Genomic DNA, 21,725 nt, shown 5'->3' on the forward strand with positions numbered 1-21,725 from the left:
GACTGTACTATATTATTATGCATGGTTTGACCTAAGGAAATGGAAAAATGTGATCCTGTGGAGCAGTGCAGTGTTAAAACAAGTAACCTACAAATTTATTGCACTGGTTTGTGATTTTTTTAAAATGAATGCATTCATCTTCTGACTGCTATGTCCTGCTGTGTCCTACATATCTTTACAATATGAATCCCACAGTTTACTGAAAAATTCAGTTATAATAACGAAGTTAAATCCATGGTATTACAAGAAAAGTGATGCTGTTAAAGAATAATTTAAATGGAAAGCTATAGAAGATGGTGGCCACTGTCTCTAAAAAGCCAACCAATAGCCAAAACAGGAAACAGATGAGCCAATCATTTGTTGCGCTTATGCATATGCAACAGAAGATGGTCATGACAGTTTCCACTGTATGGCTGGTATGTCTACATGCTATTGTGGCTAATATGGTAATTGGTTAGTACAAGTGAATGGTTTTTATATCCTAGTGACCATTAAAAGTGCAGATACATATTTGACTTTGGGTACCTACCTAAGCAGACACAATACAATGATTGTTGCTTGAGGAGACTGTATCAGGATATTCATGAGCCTGAGCTTTTGGTTCACAGGGATCATGTGTGTTCAAAATTCTTGAGCCATCCTTTATTTCTTTATAGAAAGGCTTAAGGGGAGAAAAGGTTGAAGTATGCCAAATTGCATAAGAACTGGACTGAAAATTAGTGGCAGCAGTCTTATGGGCCTGTTGCAATACCATCTTAAAAGCTTCTGATTGGTAACAGCTTCATTTTTCAGCATGGCAGTGATCCCAAACACTGCCAATGCAGTAAAAGCATCACCTGAGTGGAAAAATGCACAGCTGAACACCATCAGTCATGGATTGACCTCCCCAGAGAACTGGACCTCAGCATTATTGAAGCATTGTGGGATCATCCTGACAGAACAGAACAAATGGCAGGCATCTGTTTTTCCTTTATTTTTGCACTTGATCATTTACTTCAAATGTGCCCATTTCCCATTTTCTAGCAAAATGTAAAGAAATGATTGGCTTAAGACTGGTGCACAGTACTGTAGATGACTTTATTTGAAACGTTGGCCATGTTTGATATGAACATCTACCACTGCAACTATACATGACAGGAAATAAGGAAATGGATAGTAGATGCACTCTAAACTGTTATTATGTTTGCCTACTCTAATTTCTGTTTATTTCTTAAAGAAAATTAGATTTTCTGAATTCATTGAAGTTTATCTCATTGAAAGTACACAAATTTTAGCTTAAATTTTTACCTGTAGCTAATGTTACAACTGATAGCAGTATAACCTTAACAAAACTGTATAGTCAACTACATGGTTGATTTACAGGGTCTGACTGAAAATGTTTAATTTCCAGGCCTACTTGAAGACTTTGTTTGTTTGGTTTGTTTGTTTGTTTGTTTTCATCAGACAGTGATCTTTTTTTGGAACCTTGCAAACTGTAGTAAAGTAATTGTATCCTGTGCTTACACATCTCACTTGATTTGAGTGAAACGTTTCAATGCACTGTTTGGTGTTTTATTGGTCCATATATGTGAGTTTGAGATGTTATTAAAGTCAGACTTTATGTAACAGGATATTTTTGAGACTGGCCTCAAGGTGTTGTCTGCAAGAAAACAGTCGCATCAATCTCTGACTTTTCCTGTACTTTAAGGGAAATCCTCTCAGGCTTAAGCTTGACTTGACTGTGTTTGATGTAATTGCAGCAACCACACCACACTGATCCAACATACACAGCAGCCACTGCAGTGTGATTCAGTGCAAGTTCACTAAAAGTTAAAAACACATATGTGTCTGAGTGTTTTTCAGGCTGCAAGTGAAACTGATAATGAGTATGTGAATTAAATTAGTCAACTAATAATATTATAAAAAAAAAAAAGAAAAAAAAGAAAAAGGAAACCAGTTATCTGCCATTTTGAAGTAACACATGGCAATATTTATTTGACTCTTAGGTTTCAGTTTTGTTCCAGTATAGCAGGGTACTTAGGAATTTAGACAGTGTGATTTCATGTCTTTCCAAAAGCAAACACACAAACAAAAGATATCCACTCATCTTCCTATAAAAGTATCACTGAGATACTGAGTATTGTTATTAGTGTATGTCACATAAAACCCACCTGAGTGCAGTCTCTGATGGAGCATTTAGCTGAGCTCAGTGAGCTGTGAAACGTGTGAAAACAGGTTAACTATTAAAAATGGTAATAAAAAAATACTAATACTACAATAATTATTCCTACTGCTACTACCGCTATTACAGCTACCACCACTACTAATAACTGACTGGGATTTTTTTCATACACTTGGTCATAACCAGGTTATTATCTTTTCTTGTTAGTTTCACCCTTTTATGGACTTTCCTGTCAACAAAGGTTTTGTTGCAGGCTGTAAACATGATTATTTATGTTGCAAAGTTAGACATTTTAACATGTGAGTCTGTGCCAACTAACTCACTTTAAAAGCCTGCCTTAAGTGGCCATTAGAGGGACTGCAGTTATTTTCTTCATGAATTGACTTCATTTTTCAGACCTGGAGGTTTTTGCTTGATTAAATTACATACATAAATATGTAATATATAAATGCTCACTTTTTATTTTTCCCCAGTTGCATAAATAACCTATGAACATAACCAAAGTTTTAGTCTGAAAAGTTAGGTTTTTTTTTCCTTTGTCTTTTCCTCTGCTCTTCCCATCTAAAAATTGTTGCAAGGCTCAGTTGCTGAGTGGATATTTTTTTACATCAAGTGATTTATACCTGGTGAAATGTCAGAAAGGTGTGGGAAATGGACTCCTTGTTGCCAGTGACTTGGTCGTAATAGAATGAATGTTTTATTAAAATGAGCTGAAAAACCGATGTCACAAGACTTTTCCAGGAACATTTTTTTTATTTCGGTCTCCGTGGTTACTCCACGTGTCTTTGCTCTTTGGTGTTTCTATGGTGACGAACTTTTTTCTCTCCTCTCTTCCTCTTTCAGTGTCATCCAGCCTCCATTACCACTACCTATAGACAAGGTAAGAACAGAAGTATGTATGTGTGTGCGTGTTTTTGTTAGTGTTGTCCTGTCCCATGTCAAAGTGTCTCTCACTCACTCACATGGGTTACACCTCAGAGAAGCATCTAAGAGTGTGTGTTTGTATTTCTAACACACATAAGTGGTCTTTAAACACACAGAGTGGACTTAGTCAGCTGACAAAGGAATGCAGAGATCCCTGCCAGTTGGTGCTGCAGCATTACAGAAATCCTTCATGTGCATCAAGAAGCAGGATTTCTTTTTTCTGCCACTGTACAGGCTGTGGTTTCACATACATTTAGATGTTTGTCCACTCAAGTTTAAAAAGAAATTTGTTATGTTCTCAGAGCTAGGATGTGACCTCTCTAAACTGAAGTCCCAATGCTTTTGGAGATCAACTATTTGTTTAGATTCATAATTAGGGGTGGGATTTATCAATTAAAATCGATTCTGGCTTGGATAACGTGATATCGATTTAGGGCTGCTCAATTAATCGAATTTTAATCACGATTACGATCTGGGCGTTCAACGATCATTAAAAATGACTGAGCCGATTATTAGCCCCTCCCTCATTTATCCGCGACACCTTAAAGGCCGGTCCGTGAAAATATTGTCGGGCATAAACCAGTCCGTGGCGCAAAAAAGGGTGGAGACCGCTGATTAAGAGGACCCGAGGGAAGCTCGGAAAGCTAAGCAGAAGTTATTTGGAGAGTGACTGCCGTTGGTTGAAAAGAGTTAAAAAAAACAAAAAAAAACTTCAGTGGTGTTGCACACTATTTTATATTATTTTTTTAAAGTCATTGTTAACCCTTTAAAGCCGGTCAGAGCAGCACGCTCCGTTTTGCGTAACTATTTTTAAATCCCTGTAGAACCTGAACCGTGTAAGCTAGCGCAATAATTTGTTTTGCATATGAAACCGGAGGAGTTGTACTTACATCTGATGCCATCAGCTTGTCCTCGGTCACGGTTTCGTTCCACATATAGCTTTGCAAAAACTGCATAAAAAGCGCTTGCAGGAACAAAAACATAATATTCCAGAAACACGCTTTGCCGTTCCTATCAGCTGTTCGTAACACTTCCCACAGTGAAATGATGCACATGCTGTTTTCTTTGCAAATTTGCATCATAGGATTGTTTTTTGTTTTTCCTGCAGTATATAAAAATTGCTGTATCTCCAAAATAAAACTATGAAGACACTCAAAATAAATTTCCTGTGGTGGGAAACTATTTTTTGCAACTTTATTGTATTTAAAGTTTTGAGGGATAAACCTCTTAAACTTCTCCAAGTAGAAATATATGTAAACAAAACAAAAGCGATTTTCAATTTTTTTTGTAGTTTATTGCACTTTTTTGCAATTTATGTAATTACTATGCACTTAATGCATACATATTATTAAAATATGGGCTATAACAGTTGTATTGATGTATAGCAACTTGAAATGCTCCCACAAATGGCACTACAGCATGTAAAAAAAATAAATAAAAATAATATAAGCTCTGGTGGACTTGGTTCTATAGTAGGTCTTAAAGGGTTAAATAAATATCGTCAAATAATCGTGATCTCAATTTCAGTGAAAATAATCGTGATTATCATTTTTGCCATAATCGAGCAGCCCTATATCGATTCATTAAACTCCTGAATCGATTTTTAAATATAAATTTATTTTGCCTGAAATACCAGAATCTCAGGTTAAACCTCACAAAATTTCTACAACCACCAAACAGCTAAAACAGTAAATGACAGCAGGTACACTGATTCTGCACAAAGACGTAAACATAAAACGCAGACCCAACGCATCCGAATCAGTGAGCTGTCGTCTTTCTCACCTGACGCACGTACGCCGACACGCCGTCGGGGCTGAAAGCCAACAGCTCACTGATTTTGAAGCGTTGGCGGGCACTTTGTGTTTACGTCCTTTGTGCGCTAGATTCTGAAGCTGCAGATTTTATCTCTCTCCAAACAATACTGACTGAACCAGCAGCCAAAGACGATCCAAACTACGCTTCACATTTCGCTTCACATAAACATCGTCACGAATTTCCTCTTACTTTTGCTGTTTTGCTTCCACCACGATAAAATCACACTTCATGTAGAGCTCTCTCTCTCTTTCTCTCTCTCAGGAATAGTTTCCCATCTAAAAATCTGTTTTTTGCATTATTCGCTTACTTATTACCCACCAGTCTACAGTCTGCTGGTTCTTTTTGGGGTTTTTTTGTTAACTAACTTCCGACAACAAAGCCTCATTTCTGCTGTTCAATACTGAACAAATGTAAACTTAAACTTAAAATTACGCAAAATTTCAAAATGCTTAGCTGTGTCTCTAATCAAACCTCTGTAACTTTGCTCTGCTTCACTTTGTTTTTGACTGCACAATATGTTTAAGGTCATCTGCTATAAAAACCCAGACCAGGAAAACCGCCTTCATGTTTTTCTGTGTTTTATCCTCAGTTACTTTGACACAAAGGAATCTGCTGTGATGCTCACACCTTTGATAAAGTCTCACAAGTGTCAGCTTTCTTTTTATAGATATAAAAAATATAGATATGTACTGATAAGTGATCAGAATTGTAATATTTCTGACTGCCTGAGGCAAAATTTCCCCGATTCGAATCAAATCGTGGATCGAATCGATGCGGGACCTTGTGAATTGGAATTGAATCAATTCTAGATGAAAAGTTATCTGTAACCTGTTACGAGTTCAAAAATTGGGGATGGAGACAAGAGAAAAAAACCACAATAACAACACTGGTCCGGCCGGGTTAAGTCAAACGATGATTTTAATGAACACACGCGTGGGAGATGGACACTTTTCTCTCACACGGCGCCTAAGCTACGACCTTGGCTCCCCGTTTTATCTGCTCCTGCTGAGATGGGACAGAAAACTCCAGCATGCTCTGTTCTCTTCTAATCAGAAAAATAAGGCGATGACTCTCTGCAAACAGTATTTCTTATAACATCATAAAACAATATCATTCATCCACAATAAATCAGCAGTCTAATGTAATGCAAATCAGTTTAACTAATGCAATAGTTATCAGCTTCTTCTAATTCAGGAGAATAATGCAAACTCAAACTACATAATAATTCACAATCTTTAATTAGGGGTATAACATGGCATAAAATAATATTATAACGTAACAAACCCCTCACTAGAAAGATCCGTTATTTGCAGCATTTCACATTTCAGTTATTGATTTGGAAATTCATATCTATGAAAATCAATTCTAGCTTTACCAAAGTCTACATCAGCATGTGGAACACTTCAGACTTGCGTGACTCGACTTGCCATTGTTTATTTTAGTGTGCTTTAAAGTCTTCTCCTGTGTCTTCACGGTAAGGAGAGATGAAGGGGTGAATAAGCAGCTAAGTTGCTGAGCTGTGCTGTGACTGCACACATGCCTTGACTCCGGTTGTGTTTGGGTTAAATGGGATGGGTTAAAAAATGTTTTAATGTTTGAATTGTGTGTAAAAACTGCTTTTCACAGATAATGTCCATAATCCACACAGCGGGACATTATCTTTTATACAGTTGCACGGTTTAAATTTGGGCCAGCTTTGGTGGGATTTGCAATCCTGCAAATCTAACACTCAAAATTTGGTTTTCCCAATTTACAGTAATATTGGTCATTCCTGTCATGCTTCTTGGAATCTGCCTCTCCATGTGGGGTGAATTTCCAAGCCAAATTAAAAGATGCTAAAATTTGCAACACTGAAAGCTGCTGTTCCAGGAAGTCTCACAAACCTACACAGACAGGCATCAAAGAGCATGAATGAAGCCAAAAACAAAATACCCTGTACAATTTAAAGTACACTTTTTTTTTCTACAAGTCAGGTGCTAAATTCAGTCATATAGACTTCTTTTAAAGTTCCAGAAGGAATTGAGGTTGATTCTTTAACCTCAGTGTTGTAACATTGGGAAAATTCCTTAGTACTGTAATTGGGAAATTTGCTGTTAGAGTTTAGCTGATAAATTGACTAGTACCAATGTATTGTATGTACACTACAAGATAATTTCTGCATATAAAAATATTGGAATTTATCAAGAGACTTTGAGCTTCCCACAAAGTAAAATCTTTAGATATATGAAAATATTGATTTTAATCAGTGGTTTTTTTTTTTTTTTTTAATAGTGGGATTTCCTTAGAATAAAGTTTTGTCTTTTTTTATTTTGTTTTGGTTTTTTGCAAATAGTCATAAAATATTAGGAAAGTGCACAGATTTATGCTCAGTAAGGCAACACGGACCGTTTTGAGAATGTAAAAACCTGTACTGGTATCAAGAAGTTCCAGTAATAAGGTATCAACCATTTGAAAAAGAAATAAAAAAATGAAATCAGTAGAAATTACGAGCTTTAGTTGCTCTGGTTTGTTTTACAGCTACTTTGCAATTAGTTGAATTAGTCCGCATGCAACAGCTGGCTCCCAGTGCTGTGTTCACACAAGGGATAATTTATCATGTAATTTGAATGAACGAGTAAATCTTTGTCATATCATAACGAACACCTTTCTATAGTTTCCTGTACCACACCACATGTGATCATGTAGACACATGGTACTTTAACAAATTTATTTAAACACATTATATAGATGTAATGTAATGTAACTCTATGTGTCATACAGTGCAGTACCAGACTAATTGTTTACCCATAGTGTGTTGTACCAGGCTTCCTCTGTTGCCTCGCCCTGCTCTGATTCTTCCTCAGAGCAGCAAAGACTCAGTATAACCTGTCTGAGGAATGTAGGCTTGTGTGTGAGCACGCCTGAGAGGAGCTATGATTACATTTGAGCCATTCTTAAACATAGTTAAGTGTTCTAAAGCAGGATCCTCACATCTCCCAGGTCTCAACACACAGTCATATGTGTGTGTGTGTGTGTGTGTGTGTGTATAAATGTATTAAACCTTATGTAGGTTAGCGCCACAAGTGTAAAAGGTGTTTTCCTCATTATGTTTTCATACTGGTAACAAACATAAAACATCGATAGCAAAGGGCATGCTGATTTGATTTGTACACATATATACAAGGATAAAAGAAAACCAGCTCACAGATCTATTATAAAAACCAACCAGCAGGAATAGCTGTGGACATACAAAGGTGACCATGCGGCTTTGATATTTCATGGTTAATCTGTTGTCTGACAACAGGAACATATTTATTATTTGCCTGTATTAAAATACTGTGTAAGTGTAAAGTCTGTGAGAAGCAAGCAGATGGAAATGGCTAACAGAAATCCAGCTGAGCGTAACACTAATGGACACTATCAGTACTCGTTATCAGTCACTCCTTAAAGTTTAATTTTCCACAGAGCTTTTCAGAATCGTGTTTATTGGCCAAATATATGTGCAGACACATACAGGGAATTTGGTTCCGGTAGATGGTGGCTCTCAAGCACAGCAATGTAAAACACACACACACACACACACACACACACACACACACACACACACACACACACACACACACACACACACACGTGTCTATATACACACATTACACACACACACATACACAAAGCTGTGTAAACCAACTATAAATAACGAATCTAAACTTATATACATAAAATACAGAAATGAATGAGGTGTACATGAAATCTTTCTTCAGATGACTGGAGAACCTGAACATGTCAGTGTGGTTATTTGTAGGCTGTATTGAGTGTTTTCATCACTTTGCTTGCTATCACGCAGACCTATTTGAAATTTGACTAGATTTGTTTCGTTAAGGATTCTTTCGTTAAATTCAACAGCCTCCAACAACAAAAAGAAAAGCAGTACTAACTTTAACACTTTTTTGTGCTAAATATGTTTTGCTACTGGCAGTCAGTAGCAGATAGTTAGCATCCATTCTATGATACACAACTTAGCACTGACCCAGGCTTAAAGTGTGGAAAAGCATGGGGCTGTGAAGGTACTGCATGTAGGCCACCAGAAGTAAATTACAATAAATATGTTGTAAATTATACAACTTAAAAAAAACAAACAGAACTAAGAAGAATACACTACATTATTCATTTTCTGACCCGTTTTTGATACTGAAGTAATTTGTCATTATCAGAGGGAAAGCGGTAAAAATTAAGTTGTGGCTACAACAGTAACAGTTGCATAGATGCATAGATAAACATTACTGACTGACAAACAGATATTGAAATGAAAGTTATTAACGGAGAGTCGTTCAGAGAATTCTGAAGCTCAAAGTGAGTCAATGAAAGCAGAGAATTATATATTTCATGTCATGTTTTAATGATCAGAGATGTAGTCAGACAGAAGTGGACACTGTTCCTGTGCTCTGTCTTCATGTATGTTTGTTGTTGTATGTTAAGGTCAGCTTACTCTTTAACCTTTGGTTTTTCAGCTGTTTATTGACTCCTTGCATTCAAACAAAAGGCTGAATGAGTCTCAGACAACTGTCAGCATGTTTCCATGGTTTGTGTTTGTGTTCGTTTTTTAGGTTGCAGCCAACACTCCCAGTATGTATTCTCAGGAACTGTTCCAGCTCTCCCAGTATCTACAGGTAACACACTGACACCTACTGGACATATTTGAGAACTACACTAACAATAATGAGTCTGAAATGTGATTGTGCTTCTCCTTATTTTCTTATTTATATAAATATGTACAAACACAGTTAAACTGGTGCTTGCTCACATACAAATAATCATGGTGAGCCATAAGTTCAGGCTTCGGACTGCTCTAAACAGCTGGTTTATGGCTGTTTTTGCACCATCTATATGATGCCATGCAGAGGGATATCCTTCATATAGTTATCAGGCTTGAAGGCTCCACCCACCTGCTGGTCAACCCTTGTGTTTACCAACAGGAGCCAATCAGAAGAATGCAGGCTTACTCTGTTACACCCCAAAGGACTAAAGTTATGAAGCTGGGAAATGAACAGAATAGGTCTGCTTTAACAAGACAACATTGGTAATGTGAAGACTTGACAGGAGTATTTCTCTGATGTGAAATTGATGTGAATTTTTATCTGATAAAAAAATAGATTACATAATGAAAAGCATACATCAGAGGTCATTACTAAAAACCAACTTTCTATAAAGCACAAAGAACTGAAATGAAGAATACATGTTTAAATTATTTCTAAAGGAAGAGTGAAAAAATCTGATTACTGGTTTTGTTTTTATTTTTAATTTTTATATTATCCGTTTTTAGCTACAATCACTTAAGATTGTAGCTAAAAACGGAACCATGTATAATATTATCATAAATGTTGATGCACTGTACCAGAGTTGGCTTAGAACTAATTTGCATCCTCATTCCCTCGGAAGGTTCCAAGCAAAGATTACAATAAACCGCAAAGAAAAAGCAGCTAACTGAAGTTAACTGGTGCACTAATATTAGTGGATAAAAATCAGACATTGTCATAAATAACTGTGTAAGCTTTTGTTTGTGCTGAGTTATTTTTCATCGACGACCTCCCTCTCACTCTCTAGGAGGCCTTACACAGAGAGCAGATGTTGGAGCAGAAGTTAGCCACTCTGCAGCGTCTGTTAGCCACCACTCAGGAGGCCTCAGAGAGCAGCTGGCAGGTAGGAAATAACACGTTTCATTCTTCACAAGTTGAGGAACAAGTGCAGCTGTGATCATGCTTTCTGGCAGCTCAGCATTTAGTCTTTTTAGTAACATATAAGTATAGTGTTTCCCACAAATCACAAATATGAGCACAACAAAATGAGGCACAGCACTTTCATTGGTTATTTAATAATAGAGCCTATATAGAGTTGTGAACTTGGATTCACCTCGAGTTTGCAACATCATATCTAACTGCTCATATTTAATCAGGGTCATTTAGTACACTACGCTGCGATTAGTTAAACTAATTTGTGTTGTTTTCATCTATAGATGGTATCTAATGTGATAAGGACTGCTGTAAACTAAGTGTGTGTCTCCTACAGGCTTTGATTGATGAGGACCGTCTTCTCTCCAGGCTGGAGGTGATGGGCAGTCAGTTACAAGCTTACTCTAAGGTATACATACACATAAAAAAATGGCTGCATACTTCTACAATGAATCAAAGCAAAGTTAAAATGATCATCGCATTTTAAAATTCTCTTTCAGTCCCAGACAGAGGAAGGGATCCGTAAGGAACTCTTGGCTCTTCAGGAGGACAAACACAACTACGAGACAACGGCAAAGGAGTCTCTGAGGAGAGTTCTGCAGGAGAAGATTGAGGTGGTCAGGAAGCTGTCAGAGGTGGAGGTACAATACACGTGTATATGGTATGCACAGAATGAAACTAATTAAAATTTCTAAGCTTAACATTTGGTGCCATCTCTGCTGTTGTGCAGCGCACGCTCAGTAACACCGAGGACGAGTGCACCCACCTGAAGGAGATGTCTGAAAGGAGTCAGGAGGAGCTGAGGGAGCTCGCCAACAAGTACAACGCGGCCGTTAATGAGATCAAAGAGCTCACTGACAAAATTAAGGTAACCGTCAAGGAAAAATTATTTATTTTCCTGCAGCATTACTTTATTTTAGAACAAGTTTTATTTAAATGTGTTTTTGGGAGATATATTTAGAATAAAATTATCTACAAATTCAGTAGAGGGAATCTGTGCTCATTTTAAGCTCATTTTGTGTTTTATCCTTAGACTCTGCTAGAGCAGCTTTGCATTATTTATAGTTCAGAATAATCCTTATTTATCAAAAATGGGAGCTGTGTTTTATGTAGCATATAATCTTTTTTTCTATTTGCTTTCTCCCCATTTCCCTCCTTATTCCACTTTTTTTTACCCTTGTCTTTGTCCTCTTCTGTTCCTTCCTTTGGCTAACCTCTCCTACGTCCTTTTCTCCTCCTCCAGGCTGCAGAGGGAAGACAAGAGGAGCTCACTCAGCGGGGCGCGACAGAGAAGAGGGAGTTGGAACTACGGATTGAGGAAATGGAGGAGAAGGAGCAGGTTCTCCAGGCTCGCATCGAGGCTCTGCAGGCAGACAATGACTTCACCAATGAGAGGCTCGCTGCCCTGCAGGGTACAAACACACGCGCGCGCACACTTCAATTCATGTGGCATTACACAGACTTGGACGCTTAATCCAATCATATGGTTGCGTAAATCAAAGCTTGATCCCAAAATGTAATAAAAGCAACTGGACAGCAACTTCTCATTCAGGAGGAGCTCAGAGTTGATCTGCTACTTGCAATTAGACATCTGAGTGTATTTAGGCATCCGATTAGGATGTTGGATCTGTTTTGCAATAGTTAATGGAGAAAATGACAAAAAGTGTATTTTGACTAAATTGTGAGGAGGTCATATTACTGTAGTATGAGACAGGTGGCTGGTCAAAACAATTTATAACAAATGAAAGGTCTCCTTTTTACCTGTGCTTTAATAACATGCTCATCCTCTAGTCATAATCCTTTTCGCAGCTTAAAAAATGCCAGCCCTCTCGTGTACTTTGTGGTCCAGTAACTTAGAATATTTATAAACATCATAGCCAATTTCAGTTTTGTACTGAATGACCTGGTTAAACTCATGATAGGTTGGATACATTAAATGATGGTTTTTCAGTCACCTGGTGATCAATCTGCATCATCTGCATCTTTACAACTATACACAGAGCAAACACACTGTCCTATTTAACCCGCTGGCATAGTGATCCCTTTACGCCAGTCACTTTAATAACATAGCGCCTCTTGTGCAGGTCAGATCATGTCTTCGACCTGTGCTTGGACTTCCTGTCAGTCAACACTTCTCTCTGCTTTTGTTGTTGTTGTTGTTGTTGTTGTTTACAGTGCGGTTAGAACAGCTACAAGAGAAAAGCATTAAAGAGAACAACAGTCTGGGTGAGTCCACATGTCCTGGGTTTGCGTCATCTGCATCACCGTCTGTTTGTGTATCTCTATCACTTCCTCAGCCTCCACTAATGATGCATGACAGCTTCCTGCATGATTTCCATGTAATTTCCTGTTGCTTGCTGCTCTTATCACTGAACTTCTATCTGTCTGTCACGGGAATCTGGGTGTCTTCTGTTTTCGTCTTGTTTATGGTAGCATGACATCCAGCCTTCGGGTTTCCATTTCCTCCGGTAGTTTATATCTTGGTGCAGGAACTGAAGCGTTCAAATAAGTCCTGAGAGTATTCAGAAAGTGTCATCTTTTTCCACGTTTATAATCAGAAACATAAACACTGAGATAAAATGACCTAAATTTAAGTTTTCAAATATTAGGAAGGTTTATAATAATTAGTTTTAGGTGATGTTACTTATAGAAATACGATGTTACACAGCAATATTACTGGGGGGTTAACAGGAAGTTAAAATAATTTATCAGGAATATATCCAGTTTTGAAAATCAGTGGAGAATATATTGGGCATGGTTGTCAGGCTCAGTTGCAGCCCTCTCCTCTTATACAGACCTATTATATGAAAAGTGGCTGCACATGAGCGCACCCTGCAGCATTATTGACTAACTCATAAGTCACCAGAAATGGGAGCTGTAGGACCAGCATCATTTATGCTTATTACAGTATGAAATATAGCAAATATTTCCAACTTTGTAAAGGTTGTTCTTATTATTCCAGTTATGACTTATTTGAATAAGTAAACAAATAGTAAAGCTTTACACTGCATGTTAAAACAAATTAGGGGATTAAGGCACCGCACACTAGCTGCATCCATCATACGGTATGTGGGTTCTTGTGCAAAAAAACGTTGTGGTCATTTTCCAGAGATTTTTACGGTTCGCTCACCAATAAAGCAGCTCAGTTTTATAGTGTAACTACATATATCTCTACAATGATTCCAGCTGATGTAAGATGTTGCACTAGGCAACGAGAATAGAGGGAATAGAGGCGAGTTCAGAATTGATTGAGCAACTTGAGCAAAAAACTTTCTTTGTTTGTTTCTCAACTCTTCAGCTGTGATTCTTCTGATGCCATTAAGAAATGGAGGGGAAGCTTGATGACGCCCTTAAATGGCAGCTTGAGCTGTTTGGTTTAACTTTGCTGTGAGATAGTGAGAGGAAGAAAAATGTCGTTTGGAGAAAAGTGAGCGAGATAGGGTTATTATTATTATTTTTGGTACATTCTGAAACTGGGAGTTGAAATGTGAAAGTGGGTCTCTGACGAACAGGTAAAAAAATATGACGTGAAACTAAGGCGAGTAAATATTTTACCTAAAACAACCAAAGGTTTGCTGATGCTGTGGCTCTGGTGATCTGAACTTTAATTTATGTTAAATTAGTAGTTTTTACCCCTCAGCCGTAAAAGGCTGATGAGGTATTGTTGTCACACCGCCTAAAGCGTTTTCTTTTTAATGATTGTTCAGGGGTACATCTTTTCCTTAGGGATTAATAAAGTATTCTGATTCTGATTCTAAAGTCTTTTGAAGCCAAAGTGTTTCATGTGACCTTCAGTTTCAGCTCTGTGTGAAGCCCGTAGGATTTGTACAAGGCTTCATGTCCTTTAAATAGCTCGATGGTCGGTATATCCACTGGTGATAGTGATGGAAGTTTTTTTTCTGGGGCTTTTTGGATAATCTGGGCTGTTTCTCTGGTTTCCAAACTGTCCACTGCTTTGTTTTTCTTCCTGTGGGGGGAAAAGTAGCCTTGGTCACTGATTGACTTCTGGTCATTGAATGCCTGACACTCTGAACATGAATGCTGCGGGTGACTGCCTCACTGCACACCTCGCCACAGTAATCACCTTATGACGGAACCCGCCATCATTTAGACTCTGTGCTCAACATTTCTGGTGACATTTCGACAAAATCGTCTATATCTGATCTGGTCACATGACAGATGTCGTCACTGTCCCCCACGGACCAGTAGAGGAGCTTGTCGAGGACAGAGATTCCACACAGCAGATACGCGAGAGCCAGGAGGAAGACGATGATGAGGAGGATACAGACACCGATGATGGTGCAGTTGGGGAAGATGGAGATGGTGCAGTTGGGGAAGATGAAGATGCTGATGGTAGTTTAATTATCATAATAATAAACTATTTAATTTATATCTAGGCTTGTTTTTTAAAAAGGTTTTCCTTCACAGAATTAACAAAACAAAATGCTATTGTAATACAAATAATTAGAAAAGCATTTAGGGAATAATTTGCTCTTGATATTATTTGGGGGGGGGGGGGTTCCCCAAGTTTTTAGATTTTTATTTTTTTTATTTTTTTATTTATTCATTTATTTTTTTTAACATTGATCTTTATTTTAGGATACAGACAAACACTTTCTAATTTAAAAATGCATTTTATTTTTTTAATCACTCCTTTAAACCCTCTTAGTGAGGAACTAGTTTTACCTAGTAATTTATGAGTGCAGAGTGACCTTAATCCCGTTCAAATCTGCCATCTCTAATTACTCCAACCAGGAGATCATGTGCTTGGTTTGGTTTCTGTCCTCTGGCAGGATTCAGGATTCAACTGAACACTGCCTTCTGGGCCAGTCGATCAATGCTTTTTCTGTTCATGGGTTTGCATACTGTGTAATGACACAATATCTCCTAAATTGGTGCCCACAGTGGTCCAAAATGTGTTGGATTTTTTCCCCTTTCCGTTTCTTTTTTTTAATGAAGTGGGTTAAGATCACAGACACTATCCAAGTTTTTTTTTTTTTTGTTTTTTTTAAACAACAGCCAGTTAAACATTCCTGCCACATCATATTACGCATGACTATCCTCCAGTTTTCTTGAAATAACCTATTTCAGACGGTGATACTTTACTTAAAATGAGCCTCATATTTTGCACATTTAAATGATAACTTGTTTGATCCGAGCCTTGAATTCAGTTTTTGTGATTTGTTAGAATTTTGGGAGTTAAACTGTATCATCTTTTTGATTTCACTTTGTTTTGGTAAAGTCTCTACTTAGATGCAAAAATGAGGTGGAATTATTATTATCATTATTATTATTTCTTCAAAGTTCGAGCGGACTTGTGAAAACTGTTGGGCTGGTTAACTCGTTATTTCTTGTGCGTGATGTTGAAATGAAAACTTGCTGGGAGGCTTTGTTTCCTGTCTGCTGTTTGCTTGTCCACATCTTGTCTGATGTGGTATCTGTCCAGAACCTTTGTGTTATAACTTTCTGTCTGAAGAGACCAATTTTGGCTTTAATTTCAGCTCCATCCTTTTATTGTGCATCTATCTGTCCTCATAGTTCTCTGTAAATCGTTCTTTCATGCATTCTACCTGCTTCTACCTGTTTGTCCGTCATGATTTCTGTCTTTGGTTCTACCTGTCTGGTCTAAAACCGGGTTGGGTCTGGAGAGCCAATTCTCCACTGGATCCTGTTCCAGATTTGTCGATCCTTAAGGACAATGTTTTGTGATTCTGCTTATCTAATCCAGAACATTAAGTTTTATGGTCTGCTCTTCAGTGTGCTTATATTGGCTACACGGGCACAAGCACGTGGGATGCAGTAAACCCACTTGTCTTGCAGTTCAATATAATATTGCAATAAAACCAGTTTAGAATCAGGACAAATTTTTTAAAAAAAAAATCAAAATCCAGAAATTCAAAAAAATTGTATCGATCTCCGTTAAATCCATGGTTCAATTTACCCTGGCATTGATAAGCAGAATCAATAAAATCGAAAAGAAATACCGGGCTCTGCTCTGATAGTCTTAATAGTAATGTCAGTTCTCTGTGTTTCTATCAGACAACTGTCATGTTAACAACAGCGGAGGAGACTCGACTAGAAACCAACAATTAATTGACTGTCCGCGTGAGTACAAGCATCCATTTCTGCTGTACACCGAAACACTTTTTCCTCATTATTTCCTTTACTTTCTTCCCACGGAGGCCAAACAATGCCAGGAGAAGCCAAATGAAACTGTCAGAGCGCTTAAGTCATAAAATGAAAAGCACAACATTTAAGTTATACTTAGGCAAATTTTATTTTGTTTTCCTCAGAATTATAAGATCTGGACACTAACATTTAATAACTAAAAATTTCTTCCACTAAATTCCAATAATACCATAATATCCCACTTTGTAATGATTTTAAAAATTCTAAATTTCGAGATGTGATGTAATGAAATCTACATTTTTCTTACTCATTCTTCACATGCCTTAACACATCATCGCATCCTTGGATTTTCCTGGTTTAAAGTTGTTTCTGTTCTTGCTCATTCTTCTTTACTTAACTAGTGAACTGTGATTAAATCTTTTGGATGAAGATTGTTTTTCTTTAATTGGATGTTTCTTCAGAGCAGTTTTATTTTGTGTGAAACAGGCTGGTAAAGAGTATTCTGAGAAAACTGCAAGTGTTCTTTTCATAAAGATGGGCTAAGCAGCATAAACTTTTTAAGGTTGAGTAGTATTAAGTGTAGTATTTAAACCTTAAGCAGCCAAACTATTTTATGCAGATATAATTGTTTAATGGCTATGTTTGTGTTTTCATGGTTTCAATCAAATGTTCTTTGCTGCTGTGGGTCTTTTAGTTTGTTCACTGCAAAATATCATGTAGTACAAAGTAAAGAATAAAAATAAAGTATGATTTTAAAACAACACAAGAAACAAAACAACATCGATTTCTAGCACAATTTTCTATTATCCTTGCCACACCAAAGGATGATCTCTTAAAGAAAAGTTGTAGATAAGGTTGGGCGATATGTAAAATTTTTCCAGTCCAATAACCGATGATAGGCGATATATTCATGCAGGTGACTTTTTTTTATTGGCGGAGCAATGTGATTATGCACAGACTGATTTGCGTGTTTAGAATTTATACGTTTTGTTTGGAGGGAATATTCTACCTTCTTTTCACTGCGGCCACAGTGATGCGGACGCTGCACCGGTCCATCGTGGTGAAGAGAGTGTAAAAGCGAAGCTCTCAATTTACTGGTCGATCTACGTCCCTATCCTCACCTATGGCCACGAGCTGTGGGTAGTGACCGAAAGAACGAGAGCGCGGATACAAGCGGCGGAAATGAGCTTCCTCCGAAGGGTGGCTGGTCTCTCCCTTAGAGATAGGGTGAGAAGTTCAGCCATCCGGGAGGGGCTCAGAGTAGAGCCGCTGCTCCTCCACATTGAAAGGAGCCAGCTGAGGTGGTTCGGGCATCTAACAAGAATACCTTCTGGGTGAGGTGTTCCGGGCATGTCCCACTGGGAGGAGGCCCCGGGGCAGACCCAGGACACGCTGGAGAGATTATATCTCTCGGCTGGCCTGGGAACGCCTTGGTATTCCCCCGGATAGGCTAGAGGAGGTGGCTGGGGAGAGGGAAGTCTGGGCTTCTCTGCTTAGGCTACTGCCCCCACGACCCGGCCCCGGATAAAGAAGAAGATGGATGTTTTTTTTCTGATGAAAAAAAAACAGTCTATACTACTCTGCAAGAGCGACATCTTGTTTTTCTGTCAGCAGCAGCACATGAAATTTACCTCACTGCAGCTGGTACAGACATGAATGAGCTCTCTTTGTGATTATTCCTAAAATCACAGCACAGCTGTTGTTTTTGACTGTTGTGAATGAAGAGAGCAAATATGTGTTATTGGGAAGATTAAGTTAAAGTGTTAATACCATTTGTCAGATCATTTGAGCAGGCTTTAGCTGAAAAATTGTGAAACTAGAGGTTCATCATGAGGAACCAGGACCCACCTAAGCCTTAATTTCAGTTTTATTTTTCATGGTTCTGTGAGAATAATTAGATTACATTTGGAGCCTGGTGATGTTTCACTGACCAAATGTTCCTGCATATTGAACTCTTTCTTCCTCTTTTTTTAAAAAAAGCCCACACATATATATTGTTTGCTTTAATTTCCTTATGGCATCTTTTATTCTTCTTCTCCTGGAGCAGTGTTTTTTCCTGCATGCTGCTTTTATGACTTTTCACTAACGTGAAACAGATTTTTTTTTGCTCCCTTCTATTTTTTTTCCCCCTCGTCTTCCTTCTCTTCTAGTTTCTTCAATTCACATAACTTTGGAAATTTTACCTTTTTACACATTGACCATGTCTTCACTCATACCAGAAACAGATTGAGTAGCAAGTGTGTGAAAACATTTGAGGAAACATCATCCACTGTGGAATTTTTATTGCTGCTGTACCTTGTCGGTTGATTACATTTACTGTCAGCTGTCAGCCACATTCTGGTGTGGTTTATAATGCACAGATGGAGATTAGGACTTTAGATCAGTGGTTCTTAACCTGGGTTCGATCGAACCCTAGGGGTTCGGTGAGTCGGTCTCAGGGGTTCGGCAGAGCCTCCACCGTGACATGCACCGCTCATTTTGTGCACCAATAAAAAACATATCTATGTCTTGAATTTGAAAAAAATCATATTTTATTTTTCACTAAAGAGGGGTTCAGTGAATGCGCATATGAAACTGGTGGGGTTCGGTACCGCCAACAAGGTTAAGAACCACTGCTTTAGATGAAGCTTTAGTTTTAAGGTCATTTGGAATTGATTGAAGTGAGCTGTGTTAATTTTGTAGTTTAATTTCACATTTATTGTGTGAACAGCTAATAACAGCTGGTAAGCGTAGTTTGGCTTTTTCAAGGGTCTCGATTGCATTAAGTATTTATTTTTTATTAACTTTATTTCCACATTTGAATTCAGTTAGTTTTTGCTGTACAAAAATGTCATTGGATTTATCATACTGAATGTAAGGATACATAAGTGAGATGTCACTGCAGTAGTGATTAATTACTTCAAGCTGTCAGCTGGTTCAGTGTTTTACACGTTTTTTCCTGTCGTCTGATAATTGTGTTAAAATGATTCATCTCTGATTCAGCTGTTCAGTTTGAGAAGTTTGAAATAAAACATTACTTTTTCTGAATTTGTATACTAACACTTTTACTAACCAACTGCTAATCCAGCTGATAATGGTGGCAGTCAGATTTTATTTTCTGACTTTTTTAAACTGATTCCTTCTGGTTTTCTGTTTTTTTTTCTCTCTGCAGCTGTCATAGAGCTAAAGAAGACCGTCAGTGATTCACTCCACAAACTGGCCAACTTTGATGGTAAGTTAATAACTCAGTTTCTTTTGGATTTCTTTTGTTTTTTGAGTCCTGATATAGATTCATCCATGAACAAAAGCAAGCTAAATGGATTGCTGTTTTTTAAAACCTGAACTGAAATTTTCACCCTGATGTTTCTGTTGAAGTGATGGACGCCCACTTACAGAACAACCAGACGGCGGGAGATGACATCCTGACCAGCCCTGATCGACTCAAAGGTAGAGAACACACCAGAGTTAGAAATTAGGTTTTATGATATTGTTTTATTTTTTTTAAATGTTCAGTTTTAATGATCCCAAAATTACATTTGATTTAAGTAGAAGTATAAATCTACCTGAACACTGTGCATGTGTTCCAGCTGATTAAAGTAATTTATTGGTTTTGAATTTGATGGCACGAGTAAATGTTGACTGTCAAGTGATTACACTGTAGTTTTTTAGTTAGTCCTGGCTGATGTGCATGTTTGTTTTCGTGTGTACGTCCACAGGGAATCAGATGGATGCCAAAGAGTCAGACATGTCCGACACTCTGAGTCCCAGCAAAGACCGCAGCAGTGACGACACGTCAGGTCAGTGAAAACACCCATACATTCTTGCTCATCGGTTTAAGTCTAATTTTGGCAATTCCAAAATTTGTCTTGTGTTTTCTCAGTTTTACTGGAAAGGTTTTTCTTTTCCACCTAATTTCGAATAGCGTTGACATCTGTTTAAAGTTTAGCTGTTCTGTCTCACACTGTCTGCTCTTCAATCTTTAATTAATCATAGAGTAGCTTTACAAATTACTGAGAATGTTTAGATTTTTTCCTGAGGGTCATAAATGAGTTGCCTGAAAGAGATTTGTGTTATGTATCTTTTAAAATCGCTTGTTCTCTCTAGCAGTTTATTATGTCAGTATCTGATTCGCCTTGAAACTGCTGGAGTATAGATCCTAAAGCAGCCACAGGAGTTTTACGCGTTTTTGTGTGTTTCAGATGGAAACATGAACGACCAAGAGCTGAATGAACCCCAGAACAGAGTAGCTCTGCTCAAAGGTAACTGTGGCCGTGCACCTGTGATCATAAACCCCAAAACACCGGGCCGCCCAGTTTGATTATTGTATTTAACTGACCATTAGGAAGATGTTCAGCTGTGCTGGTCCCTGAAGGGCCTGGTGTTTTTTCCATTTTAGAGTTTGTGTCTACAGACTGTATAAAAGGCGGATGAAGCGAAGCCTGAAGTGCCTTAAACTCTCACCCCTGCTAATGGCCAGCAGGGGGTGCCTTTGGGTGCAATAAGAAGTCTAGGTGTATTAAATATGAGTGGGGGAAAAAGGCCTCATTGCCATGACCTGTGACCTCAGTAAACTATTTCCTGCAGTTTGTGGTCTCAGGCGATATTTTAAATAAGCGCATTTTTTAAAGCTGGGATTGCATTTACTTATGTCTAATATACACATGTAAATCTGAATAACTGAACCAGGACGTCATAGCAACTTCATCCGTCTTTTCAATAAAATATCTACTAGCTACTATCTAGTCAGCTGGACACCCCCCACCGCCCCCACCCACTACACTCCTGACTGACTGAATAAAATAGTCCAGTCAGTTATGTTCAGTAAGTTGATATCCACACTGCCACCGTGTGCTCAGTCATTTATTCATATATGTATTTATTGAACAGTGAAGAAGTTAAGTCTGGAAAGTTCCTGTTTTTTGAATAAAAATACAGATAATTTGTAGACCCTGACTTTGTCATTGAATAATAATAATAATAATAATAATAATAATAAATAATGTACTTAACAT

The 21,725-nt window shown here is 37.9% G+C and overlaps 1 protein-coding gene across 9 annotated transcripts in view; it reads left to right on the forward strand.

Annotated features, from left to right (window-relative positions):
- The window catches only part of slmapa (sarcolemma associated protein a), an 84,411-nt gene that overhangs the window by 45,623 nt on the left and 17,063 nt on the right, over positions 1 to 21,725 (forward strand). For 4 of the 9 annotated variants that reach the window (XM_085274614.1, XM_085274612.1, XM_085274613.1 and 1 more), the window contains 14 exons: positions 3,005 to 3,041; positions 9,484 to 9,546; positions 10,481 to 10,576; positions 10,943 to 11,014; positions 11,106 to 11,246; positions 11,336 to 11,473; positions 11,849 to 12,017; positions 12,781 to 12,831; positions 14,785 to 14,958; positions 16,645 to 16,710; positions 19,886 to 19,945; positions 20,089 to 20,160; positions 20,430 to 20,510; positions 20,913 to 20,972. In XM_085274614.1, the coding sequence (XP_085130740.1) occupies positions 3,005 to 3,041; positions 9,484 to 9,546; positions 10,481 to 10,576; positions 10,943 to 11,014; positions 11,106 to 11,246; positions 11,336 to 11,473; positions 11,849 to 12,017; positions 12,781 to 12,831; positions 14,785 to 14,958; positions 16,645 to 16,710; positions 19,886 to 19,945; positions 20,089 to 20,160; positions 20,430 to 20,510; positions 20,913 to 20,972 (1,280 nt within the window). The remainder of the gene's footprint in view (positions 1 to 3,004; positions 3,042 to 9,483; positions 9,547 to 10,480; positions 10,577 to 10,942; positions 11,015 to 11,105; positions 11,247 to 11,335; positions 11,474 to 11,848; positions 12,018 to 12,780; positions 12,832 to 14,784; positions 14,959 to 16,644; positions 16,711 to 19,885; positions 19,946 to 20,088; positions 20,161 to 20,429; positions 20,511 to 20,912; positions 20,973 to 21,725) is intronic. The other 5 variants (XM_085274619.1, XM_085274617.1, XM_085274615.1 and 2 more) reach the window with 4 other exon arrangements.

Source organism: Mchenga conophoros, linkage group LG5, assembly GCF_057382185.1.
Source record: "Mchenga conophoros isolate Kocher_MC1m ecotype Shallow Benthic linkage group LG5, M_conophoros_male_GT1.1, whole genome shotgun sequence".
Taxonomy (NCBI): Eukaryota; Metazoa; Chordata; class Actinopteri; order Cichliformes; family Cichlidae; genus Mchenga; species Mchenga conophoros.